At 27.9% G+C, this 20,001-nt stretch overlaps 1 protein-coding gene across 1 annotated transcript in view; it reads right to left on the reverse strand.

Moving 5' to 3' along the window:
- Positions 1-20,001, reverse strand: part of LOC129758684 (uncharacterized) — a 25,049-nt gene that overhangs the window by 1,936 nt on the left and 3,112 nt on the right. Inside the window, exon 2 of the mRNA XM_055756260.1 lies at positions 1-652. Within this exon, the coding sequence (XP_055612235.1) occupies positions 1-652 (652 nt within the window). The remainder of the gene's footprint in view (positions 653-20,001) is intronic.

Genomic DNA, 20,001 nt, shown 5'->3' on the forward strand with positions numbered 1-20,001 from the left:
CCTGGGTAGGTTTCTGGGATCAGAACCTTTGGCCCGACGTTGGTCGCCTTGCGGCCTTCCTTGAGCTTGATGGGTTGTGCCAGGATCTGGTACATTTTCCCCGCGTTCAGATACAGGGCCGTACTCTGAAGTGAAGGGTTCGAAAGAGTCGGAACTCCTAGATTATAGTACTGGCCTTTGACGATCTTGCCCACTGCCGGTAGATCGCTCCGGGCGAAATCTTTCAGGTACACTGGCTGGGCATCGCCGAAGCGGGATGCCGCCAGTATTATTTGACCATCCGTCGCGGCCATCGTGGATGTGGCGGATGGAACTTCCTCTGGGGAAAGCTGAGGATCGGGATCGATCTGATGATTGTGATTGTGATGATGATGATGGTGGAGAACCACCTGCGCCGTACGCCGACGGATGCGCAGGAAATAGTTAGCAATCTGTTGGCTGAAGCTGGAAGCCGTGGGCTGCGCTGAGGGTGGCGGAGGCAGTTCTGCTATCACATCTTCGCCGGGTTGCGGGAATGTTGGCGTGGGAGGCGGCAAGCGCTGATCCGGTACGGCTGCGTGCCGCGACACGTTGGCGGTGGATTGGGGAGGGTTGGGTGCCAAAGTGGAGTGGGTTTGCGGATGTTGAGGGATAGGATATGGGACGTTTTTCACTCACTGGTACATGTTCTGGAAAAGAAAAAGAGAGGAAGATAAGGTTAGTTTTCATAAAGTTTACATTTTTATGATATTTTTTGTTATTATCTTTCGGTAAAAATAGATGATAATAGTATCTACCATAAATATAGTAGACTTAACTATTTTTCTTTCATTTTTGTCTTTTCGTCTATTTGGCAATTTTTGTTAATTTTGTTATTTCTGGTTTTGTCAAATTTATCAATGTCGTTATTTTAACATTTTTATAATTTCTGTCATTAAGATTTTTTTTTGACATTTTTACTATTTTGGTTGTTTTTCTCATAATTGTTATCTTGCTCATTTTAATAATTTTAAGTCATTTTAACCATTTTTATCATAAATTGGTCACTTCTGACATATCAGTCATTATAATTATTTTTATCATTTTGAAAATTTGGAAAATAATCGACATTTTTAGTAATTTTTTATTATCGTCATTTTGATTTTTTTTTATTTGCTATTTCAAACATTCTAGGTGAGTTTTTCAACATTTTATGGGGGAATGCGCACATTAAGGAACGTAATCACCAAAAACTGGCATTTCCTCTTCCTTTAAATTCGTCAAAGAAAAAAATAAACGGCTTTGTTCAGCTCCTCAACAATATTTAACTCTCGATGAACTTCCCTTTTCAATTCGTGTGTGATTAGGAAAAATGATTCCCTTTACAGATTATTCATGTATATGATTTAAAAAACCGAATATTTCCTTCGTTTTTTTTTTTAAATCCCGGTTTTTCTAGGTCGCTTGCTTCTCCGTCATTTATATAATACTTATTATTGTTTTGTTTTGTCATTTTGATCACTTCGATCTTTGTTACATTTTTACCAATTTATTGCCAGAGGCGATGGATGTGCTGCCGAATTTGGGTGATGGTTTTGAATTGGTGCAAGTGGGATGCAACTAAAATTTCACTCAACTTTTGACAAATCGACCCTTTTCTTAAAGAGAGAAAGAATAACTTTTCGATTTCATGGCCCATTAAAGTACCTTATTTGGTAATTTCATTCTTTTCGGTAATTTTTGCCATTTGGGAAAGATCGGTAGGCGTTGACTTGATGGCAGCGCACGCGTTTTTCCTCCGTCCGTGAAAATTGTGTTAATGAAATTGATTAGCTTTTGAACAGTGGAATTATTTTCAATTTTTCAACAGAAACCTATAAAAAAGATGGCTCGTGGTTGTGTTGTCTCAGTTTTAGTTGCAAGTGATAAAATATCGCATTTAAAAGTGTTTTTAAAACCGCAAGGCGAGTCGGAAGATATCCACGAGTCACGACAGAGACCATGGAAAAAAAAATGAATAGATTGACAAATTTTCGTTTCCAGTTTTGGTTATCAGAGGAATATTTATTTAGTGAAACTGTCGAAAGAAGGAAAAAATTGCAGTTTAGCATGAAAGTGCGTGTTGAGCAAGTCATATTCTGGAGGCAGCGGTGAAATTAATTTTGAAAAGGGATCTGGAAACGGGCATTATTGATTATTTGTTTCAGTTGAGAGAAAACACCTTGCAGTTGCTTTTATGGATACCGAGGCTTACTGCGATTATGTAAATTGGTAAAAAAAAAATGAGAAAACGTGTGTGCTGGAACAAGGAGGGGGTAGTTTTTGGTAATTTTTCGAATATATCCGCTGCCAAAGCAGGACAGTATTATCATCAATGATTGTGATAATGAAAACCAACGGGGGCCGAAAACGCCGAAAACTTGGTGAGTCAACTCCAATCTTTCGCTATCCTGTTTTTCTTACTCATGTACTTGTTAATGGTTTTTAAATGTTTGCATTTTTTTATAATGTTTTTTTTTTTCTGAATCATTTAAAATTTCGATTTCTATTTTTTTGACCACCCCCCTCCTCCTCCGGCTCAGGGGCTTCCTAGGAAAATTAAATTTAAATCATTACATTAATCAGACTGATCTAACTTCTAGAAAACTAGGAAAGAAAATGAAAATAGGAATTGAAATGTTCAATTTAACAGGTAAGGCCCCCCTCGAAATAATAGCTCGAATAGCTTCTCTCTAATGTAAGTTAAAGGCCTCCCTAGAGTAAGCATTGCAGAATTTTCTTCGCATTTTTGACTGAACAAATTAGCACAAATTTTTACAAATCCTGGCAATATCTGACCATTTGATCTCGATTTTTTTCAAAATAAAATCCGGACAAATCTAAGCAGCATTCAGTGATAATTCGATAAAAAAAATCAATAATAGGTATAGTGACTGAAACAACCTAAGATTTAAATTTATTTTTATATCGAAACACGTCAGCAGCATTCAAACATCTTTTCAAATTCTTAAAACGAAAACAGTTTAGATCTCGTAAGCGTAAGTAGACCTTAGTCACGATCATAAAATACTGGTTCAAAAAAATTAAAAAAAAGAGATAAAGATGGCAGTAATTTGATTAAATATGACATCACATTAGTTGCATTTGCCCCGCAATCATTCAAATTGATAACTTTTTCTAGAATGAAAAGATTAATCACCGTAACGTATGTATGTTACTTTATTTATCGGCATTATCGGTGAAAACTGATGTCCTTTTTAGCAGTGACATCTTAAGATCATTTCTTCTAACTTTCTATCTAAATATAAAATTTCATAATTTTAAGATGTGCTTACTAAAAAGACATCACTTTTCACCGATAAGGCCGATAATTTTTTCTTGAATTTTATTGTGTTCTTTAAAATGTATTTTATTTTTATTTATTGGCAAAACGTAATGTTTAAGTTTATTTGTTCCAATCCATGAAAGCGGATCGGGAGAGCAAACAAAAAATCGGAAGGCTACAAATGATCACAGGCATTTCCTAAGTCCGCTAGTGAGATGTTTTTTTCCATTCAAGCAAAACTAAAGTTGTATGATCAAAATGCTCAGCAGTTTTTTTTTAGAAATTTAATCCTATTACATCAAATTTAGAAACAGGCTAGTTCTGAAGAAAAATGAAGACCATTAACAAGTAAATTATTTTTGTTCTTCAATATTGACGAAAATGAGGAAAGTTGAATAAAAAAATAAAATTTTGACAAAGTTCGCTTTAAGAACTGCGAAATTATGATTTTTTTGTGATTTTGACAACCTTTCTACAGTATAATTTAATGATCATAAAAGGAACATCAATTTAGAAAGCAGTTTTTACCGTTTCTAGAAAAAAAAACCAGGCCATCCAGGACAAAATTTGAAATGAGAAAACATTTAAAGAACATGTGCACAGAAAAAAAGGATATCAATAATGATTCAAATATTTTTCTCACTTTAAGCTCCTCAAAATTAAAAAAATTGAAGTGATGACGAATTGTATCAACAGTTCGTGCAGAAAAGGGTTTTTCCTAGAAAACGGTTCAAATCCTTTTACACCTATAGACCTTCAAAAAATTTCGTTTCGAATAAAAAAGGGAAACAAATTATGTTTCCGATAGTAAGAATAAATATTTGTGAAAAAATTTAAATCGATTAAAAATTCAATTTAGTGACAAAACTATTCAATTTTGGCTTATATTATGTACCTTGAATTTAAAAAAAATGGTAACAATTTTCTTTTTCTTCAAACTCATAAATTCGTTATATTTTTCTCAGTTATGTTTTCGTCAAAAATTTATCGTTATTAAAAGTTACGTAATTATTTGAAAAATATTCTTTTAAGTAAGGCCCGCCGGAAAGATTTCAAATTCTAATTGGTCCGTTGCTTCAAAAGGTTGCTCTTCACCCATTTTAATTTTGAAAAAAATTACTGTAGTTGACTAAATAGGATCTATCGGCAAAACTTGGTTCCAATTTTGAATTTTTATTCCAATTTAAACCAAAGATTATAAATTCTAATTGAAACTTTTTCAATTGATTTAGCCCAAATTTTTAAATTTAATTATCTTGCACATTTGATTTCCATTCTGAATTATTGTTTTCGAGGATAACTTTTGTCAGATTTAGAAGAGCTTTTCACAGAAGGTTCTAAATTTGTATATAACATTTGCTATAAAATAAATAAATATTTTTTAATTTAAAGTTTTGATCCAAAAAAAAAACGTTTTTTTGTGTAAAATAAATAAATATTTTTTAATTTAAAGTTTTGATCCAAAAAAAAAACGTTTTTTTGTGTTTTAAAGATATGAAATTGAAATAAACATTTGGATTTGAATTATAAATTTTGCAATTCCTGCTTTACATCGATTGTAACTTTGATTCTCAATTTTGAATTGTGGGTCTAAATAAAATCCGATTTTGGGTTTTAAATTTCACTGTTGAACTATCTCCATGGAATTTGAAATTAACTCTGTTGTGTTTTTTTTTTCTTTAAGATTCTTTTTCTGAAGTCTTAATGTTATTTCCAATAGTCATGAGGGAAATATTTATTTTGTTTTCAATGAAGCTCATACGAAGTGGTTAATGATTAAATGAAAAGATTGTATATATCTATTTTTAAGTTTTTCTAATCAAGAGTTTTTTTTAAATGTGATAGAGTTTTTGAATAAATGGTGGATTGTATTTTGCATTTAACTGCTTTCGCAATGTTAATGCAATGAATTAACAATTGTTGTTTGAATATATTAGCTATACCTAATGGTTATTCGAAGACGTTATAACAAATTCTTATTATGTTCTCTCTGAGACAGCATTTGAAAAAAAAAAAATTATTCATAGGAGTCCCCGTGAAAAATTGTCCCGGCCCCCCTGTGGCTGAAATCGGCCTTGGTTATCAGTGATTAGTGATTTCTGTAATTTTTGCCATTTGGAATATTTTTGTGATAAAACTGTTTGCCATATTTTTTTTTATTTGGACCTTACAGTAATTTTGATAATTTTAATCATTTTTGGATACATTTTTTTTTAAATTTTGATTTACTCTTTGACGATTTTGATAATTTTGGCCTTTTTTGCACTTTTTACCATGATTTTTTTTTTGTTATTTTATTTTTGCTGATTTGACATTTTACTTTGAACGTAGTGACAATTTTTGTTAGCTTTTCCGGTCATTTTGGTTATTTTATTAATTTTTGTTACTTCGTCCATTTTTTGTATTTTTGATGATTGTAGTCTTTCTGTCATTTTTGCTATATTGGTAATTTTGATTATTTTGGTACGTTTGCTCCTTTATAGCTTTTTTGTCTTAGTTATAATTTTGGTAAATTTAGGGCTTCTTTATCATTTTGTTTTATTTGGACATTTGTCTTATTTTTCTTATTTAAGATATTTTCGTCGTTTTGGTCATTTTGGTTGTTTACGTCAAATTGGTATTTTTTGTTGAGCCAAATTGGTTACATTTATCACTTTTCTCAGTTTTGTTATTTCTGTCAGTGTCAAATTGTTTTCATTTTTATCAATTTTGTCATTTTTATAATTTCAGTCGTTTTGATATTCTTCGTTGTTTTGAATTGTTTTCTTGAATAGATTGTTGTAGATTTTTATTTTGAAATCAAACGTATTTTAGTTTAAGTCAATAAAACATCTGAAGCTTGTTATTGGTGTAATCCAAACGAGTTTTATTGATTTTGAATTCATTATGCCCTTGAATTGTAGAAAATCCCTAAGGGGATCAAGTAGGACCAATTTTATTCAACACTACTTCTTCCATAAATTGTCAACCCTTACGTCATGCAGCATAACCTCTGCAGCAGGAAAACTAAACAAATCCGTGATATTAATTAGCATGGCTTAAGTTGACAACCTACATATAAAAGTAAACACGCATTGACAGTTCGTTGACCTGGCTCAAAGAAAGCATAGTGCAAGGAGTGCAGCAGTAAATGCATTTAAACATTGAAAAAAAAAAGGAAAAAAATGAAATATCCATCTCTCTGCGCCGCTACCCTTCTCGCAAAACGATCCAATTAATTGTTAATTATCATGTTGTCACGCCACCTGAGCAGAAAAAAAAATCCACCATTTACGTTTTCGCCTTGGTTGTTCGCATTGCCCGAGTTTTCGAAAAGCTCATGCAGGGTACCATATTTGAACTTAATTCAGAACGTATAAAAGGCTTCCAAGATAGAAGTCCAATTCAAGTATGTTATAGTTAGCTGAACAAATCTGTTTAAAGGATTTAGAATAATGTTTTTAAAAATGGTTCTGACCTGAGTAATAAAAATTGATTAGAATTGATTCGAGCTCGGGAACCGAGTCAAGCACCGCACCAAGTGACGACGTGCTAACGAAAAATTTTCCTCACCAACCAACCAACTAACCAGCTTAGTAGAGCGGAGGGAAAATTCCTGCACGTCCTTTTTCGCGCGACAGACTGTAAAGTAAAGTGCAATATTTCAATGGAGGCGTCATAATTTATCCTCAGTATTTACTTGGCTCGTTCCGTTGCAGCAAAAAGAAGAAGAAAAAAAAAACAAATCCCGACCGAGAAGAGTTGATTGCATTTCCTTACAGCTCTTCGCCCGCAGGCAGGAAGTAAGCTTCAGAAAAACGGAAGAAAGAACGTGAAAAAAAGAAGCGCGCTAGGTGACAAGGACGAACTGAATTGTTTGAGGAATTATTTACATAATCAAACACGACGGCCCCGGAACGAGAGAGTAGTAGGCCATGGACGAAAATGCTTGAAGATCTGAAGGTGTTTCATTTATTCTAGAGCATGGCGTGCTACGTTGTGATGGATAATTTCCGAATTTATCGCAGTTTGGAAAAGCGTAAGACATCATCTGCCTATTCCAAGGAGAAAGGTAATAATCCAAACAATTTGGCCATGAGGACGACGCATGTGCTTTTGTTGTTTTATGGTTAATAATTTTGAAAGTGGCGTAAAAAGGCCAGATTAAATTTATCGTCGTTGGTAAACGATTATATGCGAATGAGCCAGCTGGAATGGAGATCGCATTGCAAATTGGCTCTAGGAAGTGATTGCTGCAGACGAATAAATCTCGACGTTTACTCCATCATCATCTGAAGGAAGGTCTGAAAGAGCCCCAGAATAAAATGATGGGTGGTACGGAAAAAAGCCCTATTGGCAATCCTAAGTAAGCACTGCGCTTAGCTGCTGAAGTGGGAGAACGAACCAAATGATGCTGTGATTGCCAAGTAGGCCTGAATTACTTTTGCAAGAACGTTTGACATTTTAAGGGCATATTTGAATTTTTAGCTCCAGCAGCAACTTATGGGAGGCCCATAATCAAATTTACGTAACAACTTTTCAACCCGCGCAACTGCATAAAAGAAGTAAAATGACAAATTGCTTCAGCCGTCGCCTAGGACGTGCTTTGAGCAGCACACATCTCTATTTATGATTGTGAGCTCTCAATTCAATCAATTTGTGCTGAAGATGTGAAGCCTTCGTCTTGGAAGGAAACCATGCGAGGAGGTGTTCCCGATGCTATCTAATCTAATCAGTTTATCATCGTAATTGGCTATAATTAAAAATTAATTGCTCCGGTGTCATTCCCCTTTCGTGAGGAGGGAATCTGGTGAAGCGAAACAGAGGAGTAGCCCTTAATAAACAGCCATGTCTTAGGCAGAAATTTCCTTTGCGAGATTGCCCCAGAATTTGCATGAATAACGGCTTTATATGTTGTGATTGGTCGTTTAAGGGTTAACTATATTCAATAATCCAGTTTGGTTCGATAATTTTAAAAGTGAGAAAGCAAAGAAATGAATTTTCCAATGAAAAAAGCAGTAGGCGGGATAAATCACAAAAAGTCAAATGTTTCAGCTCTATTGAAAAATCATAACATAACACATACCTAAAAAATATTTATTTTTAAAATAAAAAAAAAATTGAAAAACAGATTTCATGAAGAAAAGGATTATTTTTTGAAAAAAGTTTACAGGCTAAAAAAAAGTATAACATTTTTTTTTGACAAAATGCCAAAAATGTAAGAACTGACAAAATTTTTCGATATGACAAAAATGACAAAACGACATTAATGCCAAAAATGCCACAAATGCCACAAATGCCAAAAATGTCAAAAATGACAAAAATGACAAAAATAACAAAAATGACAAAAATGACAAAAATGACAAAAATGACAAAAATGACAAAAATGACAAAAATGACAAAAATGACAAAAATGACAAAAATGACAAAAATGACAAAAATGACAAAAATGACAAAAATGACAAAAATGACAAAATTGACAAAATTGACAAAATTGACAAAATTGACAAAATTGACAAAATTGACAAAATTGACAAAATTGACAAAATTGACAAAATTGACAAAATTGACAAAATTGACAAAATTGACAAAATTGACAAAATTGACAAAATTGACAAAATTGACAAAATTGACAAAATTGACAAAATTGACAAAATTGACAAAATTGACAAAATTGACAAAATTGACAAAATTGACAAAATTGACAAAATTGACAAAATTGACAAAATTGACAAAATTGACAAAATTGACAAAATTGACAAAATTGACAAAATTGACAAAATTGACAAAATTGACAAAATTGACAAAATTGACAAAATTGACAAAATTGACAAAATTGACAAAATTGACAAAATTGACAAAATTGACAAAATTGAAAAAATTGACAAAATTGACAAAATTGACAAAATTGACAAAATTGACAAAATTGACAAAATTGACAAAATTGTCAAAATTGACAAAATTGACAAAATTGACAAAATTGACAAAATTGACAAAATTGACAAAATTGACAAAATTGACAAAATTGACAAAATTGACAAAATTGACAAAATTGACAAAATTGACAAAATTGACAAAATTGACAAAATTGACAAAATTGACAAAATTGACAAAATTGACAAAATTGACAAAATTGACAAAATTGACAAAATTGACAAAATTGACAAAATTGACAAAATTGACAAAATTGACAAAATTGACAAAATTGACAAAATTGACAAAATTGACAAAATTGACAAAATTGACAAAATTGACAAAATTGACAAAATTGACAAAATTGACAAAATTGACAAAATTGACAAAATTGACAAAATTGACAAAATTGACAAAATTGACAAAATTGACAAAATTGACAAAATTGACAAAATTGACAAAATTGACAAAATTGACAAAATTGACAAAATTGACAAAATTGACAAAATTGACAAAATTGACAAAATTGACAAAATTGACAAAATTGACAAAATTGACAAAATTCACAAAATTGACAAAATTGACAAAATTGACAAAATTGACAAAATTGACAAAATTGACAAAATTGACAAAATTGACAAAATTGACAAAATTGACAAAATTGACAAAATTGACAAAATTGACAAAATTGACAAACTTGACAAAATTGACAAAATTGACAAAATTGACAAAATTGACAAAATTGACAAAATTGACAAAATTGACAAAATTGACAAAATTGACAAAATTCACAAAATTGACAAAATTGACAAAATTGACAAAATTGACAAAATTGACAAAATTGACAAAATTGACAAAATTGACAAAATTGTCAAAATTGTCAAAATTGTCAAAATTATCAAAATTGTCAAAATTGTCAAAATTGTCAAAATTGTCAAAATAGTCAAAATTGTCAAAATTGTCAAAATTGTCAAAATTGTCAAAATTGACAAAATTGACAAAATTTACAAAATTTAAAAAATTGACAAAATTTACAAAATTGACAAAATTGACAAAATTGACAAAATTGACAAAATTGACAAAATTGACAAAATTGACAAAATTGACAAAATTGACAAAATTGACAAAATTGACAAAATTGACAAAATTGACAAAATTGACAAAATTGACAAAAATGACAAAAATGACAAAAATGACAAAAATGACAAAAATGACAAAAATGACAAAAATGACAAAAATGACAAAATTGACAAAATTGACAAAATTGACAAATTTGACAAAATTGACAAAATTGAAAAAATTGAAAAAATTGACAAAATTGACAAAATTGACAAAATTGACAAAATTGACAAAATTGATAAAATTGATAAAATTGACAAAATTGACAAAATTGACAAAATTGACAAAATTGACAAAATTGACAAAATTGACAAAATTGACAAAATTGACAAAATTGACAAAATTGACAAAATTGACAAAATTGACAAAATTGACAAAATTGACAAAATTGACAAAATTGACAAAATTGACAAAATTGACAAAATTGACAAAATTGACAAAATTGACAAAATTGACAAAATTGACAAAATTGACAAAATTGACAAAATTGACAAAATTGACAAAATTGACAAAATTGACAAAATTGACAAAATTGACAAAATTGACAAAATTGACAAAATTGACAAAATTGACAAAATTGACAAAATTGACAAAATTGACAAAATTGACAAAATTGACAAAATTGACAAAATTGACAAAATTGACAAAATTGACAAAATTGACAAAATTGACAAAATTGACAAAATTGACAAAATTGACAAAATTGACAAAATTGACAAAATTGACAAAATTGACAAAATTGACAAAATTGACAAAATTGACAAAATTGACAAAATTGACAAAATTGACAAAATTGACAAAATTGACAAAATTGACAAAATTGACAAAATTGACAAAATTGTCAAAATTGTCAAAATTGACAAAATTGACAAAATTGACAAAATTGACAAAATTGACAAAATTGACAAAATTGACAAAATTGACAAAATTGACAAAATTGACAAAATTGACAAAATTGACAAAATTGACAAAATTGACAAAATTGACAAAATTGACAAAATTGACAAAATTGACAAAATTGACAAAATTGACAAAATTGACAAAATTGACAAAATTGACAAAATTGACAAAATTGACAAAATTGACAAAATTGACAAAATTGACAAAATTGACAAAATTGACAAAATTGACAAAATTGACAAAATTGACAAAATTGACAAAATTGACAAAATTGACAAAATTGACAAAATTGACAAAATTGACAAAATTGACAAAATTGACAAAATTGACAAAATTGACAAAATTGACAAAATTGACAAAATTGACAAAATTGACAAAATTGACAAAATTGACAAAATTGACAAAATTGACAAAATTGACAAAATTGACAAAATTGACAAAATTGACAAAATTGACAAAATGGACAAAATTGACAAAATTGACAAACTTGACAAAATTGACAAAATTGACAAAATTGACCAAATTGACAAAATTGACAAAAATGACAAAATTGACAAAATTGACAAAATTGACAAAATTGACAAAATTGACAAAATTGACAAAATTGACAAAATTGACAAAATTGACAAAATTGACAAAATTGACAAAATTGACAAAATTGACAAAATTGACAAAATTGACAAAATTGACAAAATTGACAAAATTGACAAAATTGACAAAATTGACAAAATTGACAAAATTGACAAAATTGACAAAATTGACAAAATTGACAAAATTGACAAAATTGACAGAATTGACAAAATTGACAAAATTGACAAAATTGACAAAATTGACAAAATTGACAAAATTGACAAAATTTTCAAAATTGTCAAAATTGTCAAAATTATCAAAATTGTCAAAATTGTCAAAATTGTCAAAATAGTCAAAATTGTCAATTCTGTCAATTTTGTCAATTTTGTCAATTTTGTCAATTTTGTCAATTTTGTCAATTTTGTCAATTTTGTCAATTTTGTCAATTTTGTCAATTTTGTCAATTTTGTCAATTTTGTCAATTTTGTCAATTTTGTCAATTTTGTCAATTTTGTCAATTTTGTCAATTTTGTCAATTTTGTCAATTTTGTCAATTTTGTCAATTTTGTCATTTTTGTCAATTTTGTCAATTTGGTCAATTTTGTCAATTTTGTCAATTTTGTCAATTTTGTCAAGTTTGTCAATTTTGTCAATTTTGTCAATTTTGTCAATTTTGTCAATTTTGTCAATTTTGTCAATTTTGTCAATTTTGTCAATTTTGTCAATTTTGTCAATTTTGTCAATCTTGTCAATTTTGTCAATTTTGTCAATTTTGTCAATTTTGTCAATTTTGTCAATTTTGTCAATTTTGTCAATTTTGTCAATTTTGTCAATTTTGTCAATTTTGTCAATTTTGTCAATTTTGTCAATTTTGTCAATTTTGTCAATTTTGTCAATTTTGTCAATTTTGTCAATTTTGTCAATTTTGTCAATTTTGTCAATTTTGTCAATTTTGTCAATTTTGTCAATTTTGTCAATTTTGTCAATTTTGTCAATTTTGTCAATTTTGTCAATTTTGTCAATTTTGTCAATTTTGTCAATTTTGTCAATTTTGTCAATTTTGTCAATTTTGTCAATTTTGACAATTTTGACAATTTTGTCAATTTTGTCAATTTTGTCAATTTTGTCAATTTTGTCAATTTTGTCAATTTTGTCAATTTTGTAAATTTTGTCAATTTTGTCAATTTTGTCAATTTTGTCAATTTTGTCAATTTTGTCAATTTTGTCAATTTTGTCAATTTTGTCAATTTTGTCAATTTTGTCAATTTTGTCAATTTTGTCAATTTTGTCAATTTTGTCAATTTAGTCAATTTTGTCAATTTTGTCAATTTAGTCAATTTTGTCAATTTTGTCAATTTTGTCAATTTTGTCAATTTTGTCAATTTTGTCAATTTTGTCAATTTTGTCAATTTTGTCAATTTTGTCAATTTTGTCAATTTTGTCAATTTTGTCAATTTTGTCAATTTTGTCAATTTTGTCAATTTTGTCAATTTTGTCAATTTTGTCAATTTTGTCAATTTTGTCAATTTTGTCAATTTTGTCAATTTTGTCAATTTTGTCAATTTTGTCAATTTTGTCAATTTTGTCAATTTTGTCAATTTTGTCAATTTTTTCAATTTTGTCAATTTTGTCAATTTTTTCAATTTTTTCAATTTTGTCAATTTTGTCAATTTTGTCAATTTTGTCAATTTTGTCAATTTTGTCAATTTTGTCAATTTTGTCAATTTTGTCATTTTTGTCATTTTTGTCATTTTTGTCATTTTTGTCATTTTTGTCATTTTTGTCATTTTTGTCATTTTTGTCATTTTTGTCATTTTTGTCATTTTTGTCATTTTTGTCATTTTTGTCATTTTTGTCATTTTTGTCATTTTTGTCATTTTTGTCATTTTTGTCATTTTTGTCATTTTTGTCATTTTTGTCATTTTTGTCATTTTTGTCATTTTTGTCATTTTTGTCATTTTTGTCATTTTTGTCATTTTTGTCATTTTTGTCATTTTTGTCATTTTTGTCATTTTTGTCATTTTTGTCATTTTTGTCATTTTTGTCATTTTTGTCATTTTTGTCATTTTTGTCATTTTTGTCATTTTTGTCATTTTTGTCATTTTTGTCATTTTTGTCATTTTTGTCATTTTTGTCATTTTTGTCATTTTTGTCATTTTTGTCATTTTTGTCATTTTTGTCATTTTTGTCATTTTTGTCATTTTTGTCATTTTTGTCATTTTTGTCATTTTTGTCATTTTTGTCATTTTTGTCATTTTTGTCATTTTTGTCATTTTTGTCATTTTTGTCATTTTTGTCATTTTTGTCATTTTTGTCATTTTTGTCATTTTTGTCATTTTTGTCATTTTTGTCATTTTTGTCATTTTTGTCATTTTTGTCATTTTTGTCATTTTTGTCATTTTTGTCATTTTTGTCATTTTTGTCATTTTTGTCATTTTTGTCATTTTTGTCATTTTTGTCATTTTTGTCATTTTTGTCATTTTTGTCATTTTTGTCATTTTTGTCATTTTTGTCATTTTTGTCATTTTTGTCATTTTTGTCATTTTTGTCATTTTTGTCATTTTTGTCATTTTTGTCATTTTTGTCATTTTTGTCATTTTTGTCATTTTTGTCATTTTTGTCATTTTTGTCATTTTTGTCATTTTTGTCATTTTTGTCATTTTTGTCATTTTTGTCATTTTTGTCATTTTTGTCATTTTTGTCATTTTTGTCATTTTTGTCATTTTTGTCATTTTTGTCATTTTTGTCATTTTTGTCATTTTTGTCATTTTTGTCATTTTTGTCATTTTTGTCATTTTTGTCATTTTTGTCATTTTTTTCATTTTTTTCATTTTTGTCATTTTTGTCATTTTTGTCATTTTTGTCATTTTTGTCATTTTTGTCATTTTTGTCAATTTTGTCAATTTTGTCAATTTTGTCAATTTTGTCAATTTTGTCAATTTTGTCAATTTTGTCAATTTTGTCAATTTTGTCAATTTTGTCAATTTTGTCAATTTTGTCAATTTTGTCAATTTTGTCAATTTTGTCAATTTTGTCAATTTTGTCAATTTTGTCAATTTTGTCAATTTTGTCAATTTTGTCAATTTTGTAAATTTTGTCAATTTTGTAAATTTTGTAAATTTTGTCAATTTTGTCAATTTTGACAATTTTGACAATTTTGACAATTTTGACAATTTTGACAATTTTGACAATTTTGACTATTTTGACAAAATTGACAAAATTGACAAAATTGACAAAATTGACAAAATTGACAAAATTGACAAAATTGACAAAATTGACAAAATTGACAAAATTGACAAAATTGACAAAATTGACAAAATTGACAAAATTGACAAAATTGACAAACTTGACAAAATTGACAAAATTGACAAAATTGACCAAATTGACAAAATTGACAAAAATGACAAAATTGACAAAATTGACAAAATTGACAAAATTGACAAAATTGACAAAATTGACAAAATTGACAAAATTGACAAAATTGACAAAATTGACAAAATTGACAAAATTGACAAAATTGACAAAATTGACAAAATTGACAAAATTGACAAAATTGACAAAATTGACAAAATTGACAAAATTGACAAAATTGACAAAATTGACAAAATTGACAAAATTGACAAAATTGACAAAATTGACAAAATTGACAGAATTGACAAAATTGACAAAATTGACAAAATTGACAAAATTGACAAAATTGACAAAATTGACAAAATTGTCAAAATTGTCAAAATTGTCAAAATTGTCAAAATTATCAAAATTGTCAAAATTGTCAAAATTGTCAAAATTGTCAAAATTGTCAAAATTGTCAAAATTGTCAAAATTGACAAAATTTTCAAAATTGTCAAAATTGACAAAATTGACAAAATTTACAAAATTTACAAAATTGACAAAATTTACAAAATTGACAAAATTGACAAAATTGACAAAATTGACAAAATTGACAAAATTGACAAAATTGACAAAATTGACAAAATTGACAAAATTGACAAAATTGACAAAATTGACAAAATTGACAAAATTGACAAAATTGACAAAATTGACAAAATTGACAAAATTGACAAAATTGACAAAATTGACAAAATTGACAAAAATGACAAAAATGACAAAAATGACAAAAATGACAAAAATGACAAAAATGACAAAAATGACAAAAATGAAAAAAATGACAAAAATGACAAAAATGACAAAAATGACAAAAATGACAAAAATGACAAAAATGACAAAAATGACAAAAATGACAAAAATGACAAAAATGACAAAAATGACAAAAATGACAAAAATGACAAAAATGACAAAAATGACAAAAAATGACAAAAATGACAAAAATGACAAAAATGACAAAAATGACACAAATGACAAAAATGACAAAAATGACAAAAATGACAAAAATGACAAAAATGACAAAAATGACAAAAATGACAAAAATGACAAAAATGACAAAAATGACAAAAATGACAAAAATGACAAAAATGACAAAAATGACAAAAATGACAAAATGACAAAAATGACAAAAATGACAAAAATGACAAAATGACAAAAATGACAAAAATGACAAAAATGACAAAAATGACAAAAATGACAAAAATGACACAAATGACAAAAATGACAAAAATGACACAAATGACAAAAATGACAAAAATGACAAAAATGACAAAAATGACAAAAATGACAAAAATGACAAAAATGACAAAAATGACAAAAATGACAAAAATGACAAAAATGACAAAAATGACAAAAATGACAAAAATGACAAAAATGACAAAAATGACAAAAATGACAAAAATGACAAAAATGACAAAAATGACAAAAATGACAAAAATGACAAAAATGACAAAAATGACAAAAATGACAAAAATGACAAAAATGACAAAAATGACAAAAATGACAAAAATGACAAAATGACAAAAATGACAAAAATGACAAAAATGACAAAAATGACAAAAATGACAAAAATGACAAAAATGACAAAAATGACAAAAATGAAAAAAATGAAAAAAATGACAAAAATGACAAAAATGACAAAAATGACAAAAATGACAAAAATGACAAAAATGACAAAAATGACAAAAATGACAAAAATGACAAAAATGACAAAAATGACAAAAATGACAAAAATGACAAAAATGACAAAAATGACAAAAATGACAAAAATGACAAAAATGACAAAATGACAAAATGACAAAAATGACAAAAATGACAAAAATGACAAAAATGACAAAAATGACAAAAATGACAAAAATGACAAAAATGACAAAAATGACAAAAATGACAAAAATGACAAAAATGACAAAAATGACAAAAATGACAAAAATGACAAAAATGACAAAAATGACAAAAATGACAAAAATGACAAAAATGACAAAAATGACAAAAATGACAAAAATGACAAAAATGACAAAAATGACAAAAATGACAAAAATGACAAAAATGACAAAAATGACAAAAATGACAAAAATGACAAAAATGACAAAAATGACAAAAATGACAAAAATGACAAAAATGACAAAAATGACAAAAATGACAAAAATGACAAAAATGACAAAAATGACAAAATGACAAAAATGACAAAAATGACAAAAATGACAAAAATGACAAAAATGACAAAAATGACAAAAATGACAAAAATGACAAAAATGACAAAAATGACAAAAATGACAAAAATGACAAAAATGACAAAAATGACAAAAATGACAAAAATGACAAAAATGACAAAAATGACAAAAATGACAAAAATGACAAAAATGACAAAAATGACAAAAATGACAAAAATGACAAAAATGACAAAAATGACAAAAATGACAAAAATGACAAAAATGACAAAAATGACAAAAATGACAAAAATGACAAAAATGACAAAAATGACAAAAATGACAAAAATGACAAAAATGACAAAAATGACAAAAATGACAAAAATGACAAAAATGACAAAAATGACAAAAATGACAAAAATGATAAAAATGATAAAAATGACAAAAATGACAAAAATGACAAAAATGACAAAAATGACAAAAATGACAAAAATGACAAAAATGACAAAAATGACAAAAATGACAAAAATGACAAAAATGACAAAAATGACAAAAATGACAAAAATGACAAAAATGACAAAAATGACAAAAATGACAAAAATGACAAAAATGACAAAAATGACAAAAATGACAAAAATGACAAAAATGACAAAAATGACAAAAATGACAAAAATGACAAAAATGACAAAAATGACAAAAATAACAAAAATGACAAAAAAAAACAAAAAATGACAAAAATGACAAAAATGACAAAAATGACAAAAATGACAAAAATGACAAAAATGACAAAAATGACAAAAATGACAAAAATGACAAAAATGACAAAAATGACAAAAATGACAAAAATGACAAAAATGACAAAAATGACAAAAATGACAAAAATGACAAAAATGACAAAAATGACAAAAATGATAAAAATGACAAAAATGACAAAAATGACAAAAATGACAAAAATGACAAAAATGACAAAAATGACAAAAATGACAAAAATGACAAAAATGACAAAAATGACAAAAATGACAAAAATGACAAAAATGACAAAAATGACAAAAATGACAAAAATGACAAAAATGACAAAAATGACAAAAATGACAAAAATGACAAAAATGACAAAAATGACAAAAATGACAAAAATGACAAAAATGACAAAAATGACAAAAATGACAAAAATGACAAAAATGACAAAAATGACAAAAATGACAAAAATGACAAAAATGACAAAAATGACAAAAATGACAAAAATGACAAAAATGACAAAAATGACAAAAATGACAAAAATGACAAAAATGACAAAAATGACAACAATGACAAAAATGACAAAAATGACAAAAATGACAAAAATGACAAAAATGACAAAAATGACAAAAATGACAAAAATGACAAAAATGACAAAAATGACAAAAATGACAAAAATGACAAAAATGACAAAAATGACAAAAATGACAAAATTGACAAAATTGACAAAATTTACAAAATTGACAAAATTGACAAAATTGACGAAAATGACAAAATTAACAATTTAGACAAAATTGACAAAAAAATATGACAACTCGGCGAAACAATTCACAAATTATTTTTCAATTTTACTTTTTTGATTAAGAGGTAACAAATTGTGATCTGATGTTATAAATAAAACTGATATTAAATAGATGATTTGGAGAATAAATTCGAAAAAACTTTCTATTTTCCCGGGTAAAGGTCATTGTTCCTACTTGAATAAATTATTCGTAAATTAAAACAAAAGCGAGTTTGAAAATAAAAACGCTCCTCTCCATTTCACTTAACTTAATTGGTTCATTACTGGAGGATAAAAAAATGACTCCCCATCAGGAGTATAAACACACATAAAAAAACCAAAACAACGTTAAGTCCCTCCAGAGTACGACTAGAACAAACGAAACGCGCCTAATTAGAGTTGGATAGCACCTGCGATCCCATCCACGATGTTTCGTTCCCCTTATTCCGTTTTGATAGCGAGTCCCCAACAATCCCACATAATAATGATGATGATGATAATTAAGATGAGGAGGATGTTTTCGTTTTCTTCCCGCGTGTCGTGGAGATGGCCTTGATTTCTTCTGGGGGCAGGTGCGTGGTAACCTCCAACCTACGACCCCAACAGGAGGACAAGGCCATCGCAATTTACCTTGATAGTTGCCTTCATGAATGTATTAGCTCGAAAAACTGCCTGCTGATGTGATTTTTAAACGAATGCTCAGCAAGCTCTCAAGTCAAGGTGTATTCGCGCCAGCCTACTGCGATGTGATGTGATGGGCTGTGTAAATGAGTAGGCGTTGCGTGACTTGGATTCTTGGTCTTCTGCTGCTGATACTTCCTAGTTGAACCTCTGAAGAAGACGAAAAACACGCCCCAACATACAGTGTCGGTCCTAGCAGGCTTTGGACTCCTAGACTAGGCGAGCAGAACCAATAAAACAGCGCAGTAATTAAATGATTCACCTTCCTAATGAACCACGCTTGTGCACTGCTTTTGGACCTTTTCGATGGATCACAGAAAAATGGATGAATTACTTAAAATAATCTTAATCACCTCTTTCCAATTGATGTTTTCCCATAAGACTAAAATTTTAATGAAGTTTTTTTTTATATTTTCAATATAAAAAATAACTTTTTTGAATTTACCCAGTTAAGTCTCTTATCTGTGATCGCAAAAGGTCCCCTTTCCATTAGCGCCATGTGTCATTCC

Source organism: Uranotaenia lowii, chromosome 3 (assembly GCF_029784155.1).
Source record: "Uranotaenia lowii strain MFRU-FL chromosome 3, ASM2978415v1, whole genome shotgun sequence".
NCBI lineage: Eukaryota > Metazoa > Arthropoda > Insecta > Diptera > Culicidae > Uranotaenia > Uranotaenia lowii.